The sequence below is a fragment of the Aspergillus ruber genome (assembly GCF_000600275.1).
Source record: "Aspergillus ruber CBS 135680 unplaced genomic scaffold scaffold00001, whole genome shotgun sequence".
NCBI lineage: Eukaryota > Fungi > Ascomycota > Eurotiomycetes > Eurotiales > Aspergillaceae > Aspergillus > Aspergillus ruber.
The window spans coordinates 412,660-426,086 of NW_024467297.1; the positions used below are offsets into that span (position 1 = coordinate 412,660).

The following is a 13,427-nucleotide window of genomic DNA, read 5'->3' on the forward strand; positions in this document are numbered from 1 at the left end:
AAAAAAAAAAAAAAAAAAAAAAAAAAAAAAAAAAACACGAAACAGAACAGGATCGTTGGCCATTGGCAGCGGCAGCTGTACAGGGAAAATTTTTTGGCAAAAGGGTATCGTATCCATGCTGCTGGTCTTGCATCCGTAATAAACAGGAAACAATATACCGAGAAATTAACAATCAACTATAGTTGGATCCACGACAAAACCCAAAACACCCCCAACGCGTACAAGACAACCCATAACCGCTCATGCATACTCATCGCACTACTCATGTAATATGCAGCTCCCATGTAATTGCACGCCACAGTATTGCTACTCCTTCGGCCGTAGGAAGCGTCGAGTTGCCGACCCTGCGGGCAACTGAACTCGAGAGATGCCGGGCAACTCCGCACCAAATTATGGCAAACATCTTGACACGGGAGGATTTCCTTGTATGGCCCCGGTTTGATTTGCTCATCGATAATCGAGTTACGTGATTGATTCGATAGATAGGACTTGCGGTCTGCATGTTCCGGGTCGAGTGAAGTGCCGTTGATGAAGTCTTGCCCGGCGTTCCGAACTCGCAGGAAAGGGTCGCTGCTAGAATAGTCCTCGCAGCGGGGGATGGTTACTGAGCATAGCCAGTCCTTGTACGCTTGAGAACAGTTGCTGCAATTAACGGCCAGGGAGTACCTGTTGTAAGGGGATGCATTGCATGGGACCTGCTGCAGCGAGTAAGTAAAGTTTTTCCATAACGAAGAGGCGTGATCATCGTATGTTTTCTGTAGATCTGCTTTCTTCATGGACGGATTGGACGGCACGGCATATGCGACTTCGGAACAAAAGGACAGACCGAATATGATAGCACAATTACCGTCTATTTAAGTCAGCAACTGCATATTTCGGAGTGTCAAACGAATTCTCACCAGCTTTGGTTGTAAACTGTTTTGGTTGCCAAACCTTTCCACCACCCCCCAGAATTCTATTACCAGAATCAGTCGAGTTTCCATCCATTGCTAGTATTGCCAAATAGGTAGAGCTCTGGTTTAGACCCTTGGCGTAGAGCAGCTCCTTGGGATGGTTCCCGGGGCCTATATCCGTCATGTTCGTCTCAACATTATTTCCCTTAATCTGCGCGTTCTTCTGAAGGGCGCAATAAGATTGCTCCAGGCCCGTGATGGCTGTATCGTTAAGGTTGTTGACAAATATCGTATACGGTGGTTTCTTCAAGTTCATCCATTCATCATAATTCTCTTGGGTTCTGTTGGAGAGTGATAGGTTGCCTGTTGTAAAAAGCGCCGAGTTCACATCTGTATCGACAAAGAACAGGTTCGGCTCAAGGCTAACACGATGGAAGAATGTATCCGTAGACGCTGCGATTTGATACGAGTAGGACCCTGAATAATCCTTCGAATCCGGTGCAGATACCCCAATATAAACGGTCTCGTCGTTATTCCATGTCATGTTCAAATAGCCATCCACGGATGTTTTATGATCATCGTCGTTGCCGGGCGCTGGCTTCTCTGTCGAGCGAGAAACATGGATGCTCAACTGTGGCAGTTCGGGGGCTTCACCTGTAATTATCGTATTGAGATCCGGTTTCTGGCAAGTAGTCAAAGAGATATAAACCGCATTATCGCCTCCTTCGCTGATAGGTTCTTGCTTAATCCGATTGTCACTCCCCGTAACATTCGCCGGTAGACTAGACAAAGTCGTAGTGCCATTCGATTCGCCGCGATATTTTTCCGCCTCGAAGTAATACCACTGCGTCGCCCCCATTTTGATATCATTCGACTTGAACTCATTATTCGCGAGAGAATATGAATCCCCCGCAGGCGCTCTCCGAACAACATCTAACCCCAACGCCTCTGTATCCTTATCCCCGCGGATCTCCAGACCATTATGCGACCCAAGCGCGAGCTGAATCTGCGCGCTATTGTCACCGAATATCAAGGTCTCATTCTGGTTTTCAAGAACCACCAAGCCGTTGGCATGGACGTGAGGGGCGGAAACACTGACGGCGAGGGCGAACGTGGCGAGGAAGGTTGCGCTGACAGTTGCAGCAAAGCGGCACTGCGGGAGTGAGGGATTATATAGGCGCATGGAAGTTTTCGTTTCGGTTTAAATGGCGAGGCAATTGCGGAACGCAAGCATAGACGAAGCAGACGAATACGTGAGGGGAGAGCTGTGATGTGGGACTGGCGAAGCGACAGCCAAAAAGAAGCAAGTTAAATCGGGAACAAGCAGACCAGATGCGGCGGAAATTCTTCGTTAGGTTCCAGAGAGGGTCTTCTTTGACATCGGTTCAATTGAATGTCGCATTTCTGGGAGTTTGGTCCAAACTGAAATTGTCACTTACTCGATTGGCGTTCCCTGCTTTAGTTTATACCTGCGCCACAAGTGGATCGTTGCCCAGCCACACGTCGCCCTATAATGGTCCATAAATAGTATCGTCAAGGAACATGACTGAAAACGCTCAAGAACTTTTATATTTCTTTTTTTTTTTTGCCTATGCAAGATTACTAATGTAGTCTATAGCTAGTGAGATATACGGATTATTATACGAACAGGGTTCCTTAAAAGGAAAGCCTGCGCTATACAAGCCTATACCAGCGAGCAGCAAGACCGCTGAGGATGATCACACTTGCAATGACTCCCACAATGCCAAAGAACCATCCAAGTCCTTCAGCATGCTGCCCTGGCACCTCAACATTCATACCAAACAGACCGCAGATCAGGTTCATCGGGACAAGCATGGTCGCGATGAGGGTGACCTTGCTGAGGACTTTGTTGACATGGTTGCCTAAAACCAGGTTGGTGACGTTGAGTTGCGCGAGGTAATTGGTGTGCGAACGGCTGAGCATCTTTTCAAAATGGGCCAAGTTGGACATCATGGTCACGACGTGGTCCTGAATGTCACCCAGGTAGAGACCAATGTCTCCACGCGGAGTTACCGAATACTGCTCATTGCAGCGCTTAGAAAATCCTCGAATGACATCGGCCTTACCTCCCAGGAGGCGCATCAAGCTCATAACCTTCTTCCGCAGTCCACCGATGCGAGGCAAGAAGGACTCGAAATCATCGACTCGCGCAATGAACACGAGATCTTCAATTGCCTCGGACTCGACCTCAATCTCCCGAATTACAGGGCCAAAGCTATCCACAATGTCGTCACTAGAGTGATGTTAGATAAACATATATCAGATGTTGGTAGGGGGAGGGAGTAGAACTTACATCATGGCATAGCAAATCCAGTCGCTACTGAGGGACACGTAGTCACGAAGCCTCCCGATACGCTTTCGGACATTGGCAGAGTGAGGGTTTTCGGTGAAAGAGAAGGAGATAACGCCGTCACGAAACACCACCATGTAGAAGTTGACGGGCTCCATGAATTGGTCGTCCGTTTTGTCCATCTGATAAAATGTCCGGAAACACACGAAATAGTACTGCTTAAAAAGCTCAACCTTCTCACGGGCTTCCTGAGTCAAAATGTCCTCTGTTGTCAGCGGATGGATGGAGAATGCACGGGAGAGAGCATGGACTTCAGATTCGGTAGGATTGACAACATCTAGCCACCACACACCACCCTCGGGGCCTAGTTGGAAGAGATCACGGAAAGTGTCACCCGGAAGAACGAGGTCCCCCAGCTCCGCGGCGTGGACAGTACTCTGGGACTCAGACGAGAAAAAGCCGAAACGACTGGGCTCGTTTGCATTTTGAAGCTTCTCGACTAATTCGTTTTCATTCACGGGCTTCCCAGTAACCTTCTCGGCATCTTTGGCATCGAGTTCGAACGAAGAACGGCCAATGCTCAAAGAGGGCTTGCTCTCATCCTGTTTGGCGCCGGGGCGCAAGTCATGGAAGACACGCGGCTTCTTGCTCTGGGAACTCAGGCTGTGCTTGCGCCTGGTTTGCGCAGGCTTGGTCTTCTTGTTCAAAGCCACGAATTCCTCCAATTCCTCGTAATCAATGACAGGAATCCGTCCGGGTTGTTCATAGGTCGGAACGGGAACGCACGTGTCCTCAGTGGGATCCAGCTGGATATCGCCTGGTTGGGGTCGGACAGCACTCGCATTACTGAACGTCGGACGACGGGGGTGAGTGCCGCCAGACACAGTGCGCTGGAGAATAGCCTCCAGGTCCGGAGCCACATGGCTCTCTAGAGTGTTCGCACGCTCGCGGCGTCGCGGGTCGGCGAACGCTTCAACGGAATTAGGAGGGGAAGTTGACCGTGCAGAAACGGATGATTCTCGCGACATGTTCGCAATGTCCTGTTGTGTGCGGCTCCAAGCACGTCCGGGACGGAGGTTCCCCGCTGGGTCAACGGAAAAGCGCCGCCCAAGACCATCTTTGATTGACCGGTCGTCGTCCACGATTGCTTGCTCGAAATCCCGGGAAATAGATCCTCGCTCGCGGAACGCGTCTTGAATATGCAGTAGATCCGGACGCTGGGGAGTTGCCTCGGGGCCAACTCCCTGGGCGGTATTTTGTCTGCTCAACGCATGGTCCAGGCCGGGTTCGGCGTGCGGCGCAGCATCCAACTGGAACCGATGATCGTCCAATTCGGGGACCGGTGTGCTGAACCTTGTAAGGCACAAGTCCTTTTCGGATCTGGGTGACTCGGTCATTTTGCAGGTTCAATTGGTTTCCCCCTTTTTTGTCTTTCCTTTTCTTTTTTCCTTTGCTTTTTAAGTACTTTTTAGTCGTCTCTCCGCGAGGCGTGATATCGAGCCATTAATTGAGGATTTTCAGGTGATTTGCTTCGACCGACTTTCTTCTTTTTTTCTTTCTTTTTTCTTTTTCGTGTTTGTCTTGTCGTTCAAGGAATTGGGTTTGCCTTTCTTTCACGAGATGGGGTGAACAAGCACTATTCCTCCATCCATCAGCCAGACCCCTCGCAAGGGTCTGGCATCACCGACACAGGTCTGCCCGCCAAAGTAAGGTGCGCTGACGAGAACTCGTGTTAGGGGGGTCTAGTGTCGCCCCCAGAAAAGACCCGGAACTTGGGGCCTAGAAGAGGGTGAAGGGGAGTAGACTGGGAGGATTGAACGCCCGCCAACTTGGCTGAGTGGTGAGCAACGAAAAGCGGCTGCGCCGTAGTCGTTAATGAAAAGAAGAATCAACAGAAACCTCTTTCCGTATATTCTTCTCTATGACGTTAAATCGGGAAATTGTTCAGAACAAAGAGGGAAGAGATGAAATAGAAAAACAAACACAACAAAATAGAGATGGGAAGGCAGAACGAAATCAAAGCAAAAATGGCAACGAGTCAACTGAGTCGAGCGAATGGGTGGACGTTTTATAAAAACGTGAAAATCCAGGAGCGAAAACAGTAGTGGAAGTTGCTTCGGGGGAAAACAGACGAATCATGGGGTGGCAAAAAGTTTTTTTTTTTTTTTCTTTTTTTTTGCGCGGCCGCCGCAGCACTAAGGATTATTAGTGTTGTGGCAGAGAGAAATTAACAAAAAATAAAGAAAAATAAGAAAACATAACCTCACAGGTTATGTGACTTGTCTAAGGGGGAAAGAAAATAAGAGAAGCAGAATGGAAAGAGAGAAATATTTGGCTTATTTAAAACGCAACGGAGAGGGGCGGGCATCAAAGCAAGTCAGAGAGACCAGAAGCTCCATTCGAGGCAGACGCATAATAAAAAGAGAGAGAAATAGACCGGTGATGGCCCCGGCTCAATTTAGCCGCAAAACAAAAGCCCACCGGAATATCCGTTGGAGTATTCTCTCCATAGAGCACTACATAAATGATAGTACGTTCTGGACGGTCTGGACGTGGCATTACTACGCCCATGTGGTCGAATCTTGAAAAAGCAAAGTTTATTTAACAAGAAGATTTCGATGCCAGAACAGTGAAAAAAGGGCCGATCTGATTTGGTGTGGCTTGAGCCCACGGTTCATACCATAGTCCGTAAATGCCTTGGAATGTATGTAGGAAAGACCTAACATCTGTAATATGCACCGCATGAAACTGCCGGCTTGGCTCAAGACTATCACCGCCAGATCTCATGATAGTACTCTGTACTCTGTAAAGGGTATGGTATTTGCACATCCCACGGTTTGTCCGATGCGACCGGATTGCTGGTTGCAGGAAATATGGGACAATTGAACTTCAGATGACTTTTTCTTGCAGCCTTGAATTTGACGGCATATGGTTAGGTATCTGTGCATCTGTACGGATACTCTGTAGTATCTCTGTTCTATCATTTCTTACCGTGTCGTGGCTAATCCCCTTTCAGCAAGAGGGGATTGATGATGACCGCTCTACCGCCCGACGTCGGCCCTCGCGGGGGGGCGGCAGAAAAAAAAAGTAAGGGCAAAAGAGTCATTGGAGGATATGTCTGTTGTTGACTGACAAGAAAAGACGGTCAATTGCGGCTATTTCTTCTCCAGTCCTTGAATTATTGCCAGTTCTCTCCTTGATTCATTGAACCTTGGCCAACTCCAATCCGTTCCATTCTTCTTACCCACCCGCCATGGCCTCCTCTTTCGTTATCCGAACTCCCTGTTCATCAGCCAACATTGGACCTGGCTTCGATGTGATCGGTCTAGCCCTATCCCTCTACCTTGAGCTTCATGTTACCGTTGACTCATCCAAGTCATCCTCGCAGCAGCCCCTCAACTGTCTGATCACGTACGATGACCAGAGCAAAAGCACCGAGAAGATCAGCTTGGACCCCGAGGTGAATCTGATCACCCGTGTAGCGCTTTATGTGCTCAGATGCCACGACCAACGGGCCTTCCCTTGTGAGACTAGTGTTCATATCGCCAATCCCATTCCTCTGGGTCGGGGTCTGGGTTCGTCCGGTACTGCGGTGGTAGCCGGTGTAATGCTGGGAAATGAAGTTGGTCGTCTGGGTTTGAGCAAGGATAGACTACTTGACTACTGTTTAATGATTGGTGCGCGAAACGATACTACATTGACTAGTGCATTTGCTAATTCTTCCTTCCCATAGAGCGTCACCCGGACAATGTCGCCGCATCATTATTCGGTGGCTTCGTTGGAACTTACCTGAACGAACTCAAGCCCGAAGACGTTGCTCGGACAGAAATCCCTCTTAGTGAGGTTCTACCCGCGCCTGCCGGTGGAATCGATACCGGCAAACAGCCCCCAGAGCCCCCGCTGGGTATTGGTCATTACAGGAAGTTCCAATGGGCCAAGGAGATCAAGACGATTGCCATCATTCCGGACTTCGTGGTGCCCACTGCTAATGCACGGAATGTGCTTCCCACGTCATACTCTAGAGCCGATGTGGTAGGTCCTCTTACGCTGCTGACGGCGACTCAGAGTGCTCACTAATGCGAAAAAAAGGTCTTCAATCTGCAACGTGCTGCTCTGCTTCCCGCGGCATTGGGCAGCTCACCACCTGACCCCGATATGATCTATCTTGCCATGCAGGACAAGGTCCACCAACCATATCGCAAGACCCTCATCCCAGGACTGACGGAGGTTCTCCAGTCGATGAACCCAAGCACGCAACCTGGTCTCTTAGGTATTTGCTTATCGGGTGCAGGACCAACTATCCTTGCGTTGGCCACTGAGCGGTTCGAAGAGATTGCGGGCCGCATTATCTCTCAGTTCGAAGCCAACGACATCTCTTGCCAGTGGAAGCTGCTGCAACCTGCCCAAGAAGGCACCACGGTGAATTATTCTTAATGCAATCCGGGGGTTAATATAAATGGAATATACGGCGATTTTGTTGCATTGGAGGATGCCCTTTTTTCCATTAGAAAACATGCGGCACATGATACTGGTTGGGCTCCCATTGTTTCCGTTTATAGACGATGCTGGGAGGTGGAGGAAAAGTCGGTGAGACTTCTTTCTTGCCGGAAAGTTACATTGACGGACTCTATATCCGGCTTGATGTTTGTCTTGCATCTGCATCCCTCTTCCTTCCCTATGATTCGTGATTCGGTCCGAAAATGTTTGATGATTCAACATGAAAGCGATTGATTATTCAAAGATTGTTCATGGACTTGGTTATGAGTGAAATGGACATTATTCTACGAAAGTCCACCGTTTGATATTTTGCATATGGACTATATTTGTTATTCGTAGGAGTAATTCTTGTAAGGTAGTAATCGAGCGCCTTTCTATTACAACTATATTTTATTTTTCACTCTTATTCAGACTCAGATAGCCCAAATTGAATGTTAAATTAGAGTATAACATGATATTTTACTCTGTACTACCATGAGACAATAATGTCATCGTAGCCATCTCCAAATCAAGGCCTCAAGGCGGTAACAAGGCGCACTCCGTAGTGTCCGCTCCAATCGACTACCTAGACCACCATTATTACCCACGTCAAAAGACATACAGTCGACCTTTCGCATACGCTTTATATAAATAAAGCCAGCAAAACGACAGAAACGAGAATGGATGACATCCTCGCCCCGATCCAAGACCTCTTCGAAGGCCAGATTGTGAGAACCGCATCAGCCGAATCCCAGGCAACATTGCTAATCGATACTGGATAGGATTTTCAAGGTCAGCGCATCGCGGAGATACTGTCTACGGTTCTTTTGGTTATTTCAGGGGTTTGTTTTCCTTTCTTTCTTTCGCCGGATGGTTTTTAGGTTGCTTTGGGCATGAGCAAGGCTAACTATGTTTTGTTTGCTACTAGGTCATCGCAACGACCGTCGGATACGTTTACCAAGATATTCACCTCACGCTTTGGATTGGATTGGCTGGAACGCTTGTTACTGCTCTTGCGGTTATTCCCCCTTGGCCTTTCTACAATCAGAACCCCGAGAAATGGCTCGTCCCTGGGGCCGGGAGAGCGGCCGGCACAGGGATCATGGTAGATGGTGTTAAGGTTTCATAAAAGCAACATGGTTTTTTGTTTCGCGGTGGTGACTTCGATGATATATTGTAGCAATGCGTTTAATTGTTTTTTTTTTTCTTCTTTTTCTTTTTCTTTTATCTGAAACCCATCGCTGAAGCTCCGAAAGATCAATGCCGTAACGCCGTCCTAAGCCATTTCCTGCCCGATCGGGGGGCGCATTCTAGAGCATACATCTCTACGTGAGATTAACCGCCGAATGTCAAGTTCGTGAATGACGGTAGATGTTTGTATAACAAAACACCCAACATTGAATAGCTGTCGTTTATCGACCATACTTCTGGAATTCCCAGTCTCTGTTGTCCAAGGGGCAGACTTGACGAGTCTTCAACCAACGGGATATGCAGTGGAAATGAAAAGCGTGCTAGAATAAAAAACTCAGGTTAGCTCGGTTGACCGATAGCAAGTTGGTCGATAGCAAACAACAGTGCTCAACTTACGTTGCAAATTCCCCATGCAACTGTACACTCCTCATTTGTGGACGAGCCTTGGTTTGCTTGACACTCGATGCACAAATCCATAATATGGTTACGGCAAATAGCACAGTTGTCGACAACAATATCCCATGCCCAGAGAGCAACCGCATTCCACTAAACAAAGCTAGTAGTTAGCACCTGGCTTCAGTAGCTTGACCGATAAATCTGTGGTGTACCTTCTTGACCTCGAATCTCTTCTTTCCATCGTTGGCACCCTCGGACTTGGAAGTTCCCTTGCCCTTGGTCGCGGGCTCTGCGGCAGCTTCCTTCATCTCGACATCCGCCATTTTGCTGTTCTGGGTTCGTAGATATTAAGATCGGTCGCTCGGACGAAGTTAGGCGCTGGTCGCGTAGCTAGACTATTCCGGGGTGGTGTGAGACGCTGATTTTGAGGCGGTCGGAGCTGGAAGTAGCAGTTGTACACACAGGGTACCTAGATATTGCTACTGACGTAAGAGTGTGGGAGGGGCAGCTAGCAGTCTTTGGGCATACCTTTTGAAACACAAGAACCACTCGATTTGTCGCGCTATCACCAAAAAAACAACAAGCGCTGATCCGTGACCAAAAAGAACCTCTGTTGTTGTTTTTGTTGTTGTTGCCTCCAGTGGCGCTCAAATTGGAGAGAGAAAGCAACTCATAGGCAGAACCAACAGTCCAACAGTCAAACAAGACGGTTAGTCATCGCCGATCCCCGCTTAGGGTACCAACTTGAAGCCTGCTTTCACTCATCCCCATCCTTTCCTTTCCTTCTTTCTCCTCTTTCCTTTCTTCCTTTCCAGGAATGTTCCTTTTTATCAATTATTGATTGTTTACGGAGTCTATTCGGTTTCAGTCAGCAATGCTTTAATTTCCTCCTTTTCTTATCCTTCAGTACGTTCTTTTGTGACCTAGTTATGCACATCGTTTGGAGTTTTGATTTGGTCCACTCCTTGCACTTACTCTGATCCTAATACATATCTACACCACCTGCGACCGAACTTGACTATCGTCAATTTTCACCTCCGAATCGTTTCCTTCGATTAGCGCACTTTTTTTTTTTTAGCCTCTTTCGACCTGACTATTCTCCTCGCTGCTCTTATTCAATATCGACTGCTGGACAGTATCTCTTGATTCGTTACTGTCATATCTACGTCTCTTATCCTTATCGCTTTCTGTCCTCCTATCGCTTCTCATTTTTGACCCACAAAAACCATCGACTGCTTATTTTTCCCATCACCTTCCAAGCAACTCGTTGCCATGTCGGCTCAGACTCAATCGCCTACGCCTCCAACCCCCAAGGGGCCTCGGAATAACCGGCGCCATCCGAAGAAGACCACTACACCACACACCCAGAAAGCTACTTTGTTAACCACACCCCCATCATCGCCGCCCAGAAATCTAAGTCCTGGGGGAGCAGCAACCGACTCATCGACCAATGTTGATTTGTCCAAGAAGAAAAATCTACGATCTACAAAGAAACCGCCACGAGATGGGCCCAAGGGCTCTCCGTTCAACAATGGACATCGCCATACCTCTTCGCAAGGACCCACAAATACCCCGCAGGTGAAGGACAGCCCTCACTATGCAGGTCCGACATTCCACGCATCTCCAGCTCCCTCGGCCCTTCCCATGCCCAGTTTCTTTTCCAAGTCGATGCCCGAGTCAGACCTGGCACCCACAGTGGAGTCGGAAAATGAAGGCTTAGAGGGTGAACCGGATCTCGAGACCACACCTTCGAAACCAAAAGGTCGTCCCCAACCATCGAGCCAAGGAGAGCAGTCGACCCCGCTGGATTTCTTGTTCAAGGCGGCTGTGGAGGCGCGAAGTGCGCAAGCACAGCGTAGCCCAGAAACAAACCCCATGGTCCGTTCTCCCCAAACGGATTCGAAAGCTCTTCAACAACGTAATCCCAATGGCTTCGCCGGTGGGATGTTTCCCATGGAGATGGAGAATGTTGGATCGCCAAATTTCCAAATTGGACCTTCTTTTGCTACATCCTACAAGGACCGTATGGATGCACTACGCTCTGCGAGCTCCCCGTCCCAGTCCCCTCAATCGCTGGCGGAAGTTGATGAGGGCGAGCGAAAAGCAAAGACCGAAGCACTTAAGAGCTTGTTGCTGAATCCTCGACCCCAGCGTCCATCGTCTGCGTCTCCTCTCGCGTACACTCAAGCAAACGGCGTAAAAGAGCGTCCGAACCCTAGTCCGAATGTGCCTCATTTTGCGACTCCATCACGAACGATTTCGGGTCCACCAGCGACTGCTTCCCATGGCTTTTCAAATGAACAAAAGCAGCCGCCATACACGAATGGGATCCATTCCCCGCTTTCGTATGCCCGATTGGGTGGACCGCATCCATCCATCTTGAGGAAGGAAATCCCTACTTCGGCGGATATCACCAGCGAAGCTTTCCCTTTCCCTTCGCCGTACATGGGTTACAACCCACCTGATTTCCCACCCCGTTGTGCGCCACCGCCGCAGTACAGGTCTCCAGCACCCTACTCGACTGCATCGTCAGCAATACCGGCACATCCTTCTCCCCAAGTCCTTGATACTAAGAAGATGGAAGACGACTTGCGGAGGATTTTGAAGCTTGACGTTCATTCAAGCTTTCCAGCAAACGGCGTTCAGAGTTCATTTGCATGATTTAGCGAGCATGCCTTGCTTGGTCCAGCATTATTCGGGATCAGTATGCTCCTTTCCTGTTTTTATTCGGTTTTCTCTCGGACCGAACCGAGCCCATTTCTTGCGACTCGATTTCTTGAATTTGAATCTGCCATTTTTTCATGCAGCGAGCATACGCAAATGATTTTTTTCTCGTCTACCCTCGTGGTCGTTCATTGTTTCTCTGTTGTTTTGTCCCTTTTTGGTCATGACCTCCAGTGGTCACTGTCTCTCGTCTCGATCCTCTCTTGATGACATGATTTCCGATGTTCTTTTTGCCTATCATGGTTCATGGAAGAGATGGTTATTCTTGTACTTCGGGGTTTCTCGGTTCTTTCGCGGGGTTATTATTTCCTGATACCCCCTTTGGTTGCATCGAACCCGGAGTCTGGTGGTTCTTGATATTTTTTCCTGGGTGTGCTTTCCTTTCCGGAGTCTGTTGGTTGATGGTGGTTTGATGTCAGCAGCTACGGACCGCTGGTGATACTCGCGCTCTTTTTTATTGATACCATCTGGTACTGCTCTTATTCTCTTGTGTCCTTTTTTGAAGGACGGCCTGCTCGACAGGGCAAAGTCATTTTATTGCACTTTTCCGTTTTCCTTCGCTTAGTCTGTTATTCTTTCTTGTTGTATATGCTTGACAATGCGCGTCCAGCCGGGAGGTTTGATCATTTTGGATCGTGAAACTTCGAGTCTGGATCCACCATACATTTATGGGAGGGATGAAATTTTGATTTCCGCTTGGGATAGCCATGCTGACACGGTGTTGGCTGGTGTCTCTGGATGACCGAGTTTCTTTTCTGCTATGTTTATCAGCCAACTTTTTACATTCTTTCCAAATGAACAAACCAGTCACTCGTTTATTTCTTTTTCCTACGGACGTCCGATCATAGAATATGCGTAAGCGTTGACCTGCAAACAGAGAGTTCCTGAAGGAACGGTCCGGCGGTACGGAATATACCATCCAATTTTCACGATTCCTGCACTATGATAATACCGAGCTCAAGACCCCTTGTCTTTCTCCTTGCTTCACCTCTTCAGAACAGAAGATGATATCTTGATATAATCCATTGCCTTAGTATCCGCTGTCTCCGCTGGGCCGATTACTTGTGGAGTTGCTCTTCGGAGTAGTACAAAGCAAGGAGTAACTCGGTAACAATGGAAAAGCCACAAAACTTCGTGGCCTTTGATATTTATTTTCCCGTCGCAACGTCGCGGCTCAATAGCAGTCTCCAGTCAATTTTCAGAACAGAAATTACCGCGAGAAAAAGAAATAGAATAATACAATATAGATGAGGGACTAACCCCAGGAACTAAATAGGGCCCAGTGCTCTAGCTTCAGGTCGACGACACACAGTCATGGCTTTAGGGCTCGGTATGGATTTTTTTTTAAAAAAAAGAAAAAAAGAATCACGCTTCGAATGCTGTTGACCTATACATGTACGTCTTTACCATCGACCAATGCCGTTGTTACCTTATAA

The 13,427-nt window shown here is 48.2% G+C and overlaps 5 protein-coding genes across 5 annotated transcripts; 3 read left to right on the plus strand and 2 right to left on the minus strand.

Annotated features, from left to right (window-relative positions):
• Positions 1-176: 176 nt before the first annotated feature.
• On the minus strand, positions 177-4,601 carry EURHEDRAFT_511728 (magnesium transporter CorA family protein; the record flags this gene model as incomplete). Its single annotated transcript, XM_040785993.1, has 5 exons — positions 177-850; positions 900-1,906; positions 2,574-2,577; positions 2,600-3,129; positions 3,208-4,601. The coding sequence occupies 5 exons, from the start codon at positions 4,599-4,601 to the stop codon at positions 177-179; spliced, it is 3,609 nt and encodes a 1,202-aa protein (XP_040643193.1).
• A 1,856-nt stretch (positions 4,602-6,457) lies between these two features.
• EURHEDRAFT_446126 (homoserine kinase) lies at positions 6,458-7,638 on the plus strand (the record flags this gene model as incomplete). The annotated part of the gene is made up of 3 exons (XM_040783574.1): positions 6,458-6,881; positions 6,938-7,236; positions 7,294-7,638. The coding sequence occupies 3 exons, from the start codon at positions 6,458-6,460 to the stop codon at positions 7,636-7,638; spliced, it is 1,068 nt and encodes a 355-aa protein (XP_040643194.1).
• Positions 7,639-8,360: 722 nt separating this feature from the next.
• On the plus strand, positions 8,361-8,809 carry EURHEDRAFT_446087 (signal peptidase complex subunit 1; the record flags this gene model as incomplete). Its single annotated transcript, XM_040783571.1, has 3 exons — positions 8,361-8,408; positions 8,463-8,522; positions 8,609-8,809. The coding sequence occupies 3 exons, from the start codon at positions 8,361-8,363 to the stop codon at positions 8,807-8,809; spliced, it is 309 nt and encodes a 102-aa protein (XP_040643195.1).
• Positions 8,810-9,092: 283 nt separating this feature from the next.
• Positions 9,093-9,590, minus strand: EURHEDRAFT_511731 (SCF ubiquitin ligase complex subunit HRT1; the record flags this gene model as incomplete). Its single annotated transcript, XM_040785994.1, has 3 exons — positions 9,093-9,191; positions 9,268-9,417; positions 9,480-9,590. 3 exons carry the CDS (start codon positions 9,588-9,590, stop codon positions 9,093-9,095), a joined length of 360 nt encoding a protein of 119 aa, XP_040643196.1.
• A 949-nt stretch (positions 9,591-10,539) lies between these two features.
• Positions 10,540-11,928, plus strand: EURHEDRAFT_511732 (uncharacterized protein; the record flags this gene model as incomplete). Its single annotated transcript, XM_040785995.1, has 1 exon — positions 10,540-11,928. The coding sequence occupies one exon, from the start codon at positions 10,540-10,542 to the stop codon at positions 11,926-11,928; it is 1,389 nt and encodes a 462-aa protein (XP_040643197.1).
• Positions 11,929-13,427: the final 1,499 nt, after the last annotated feature.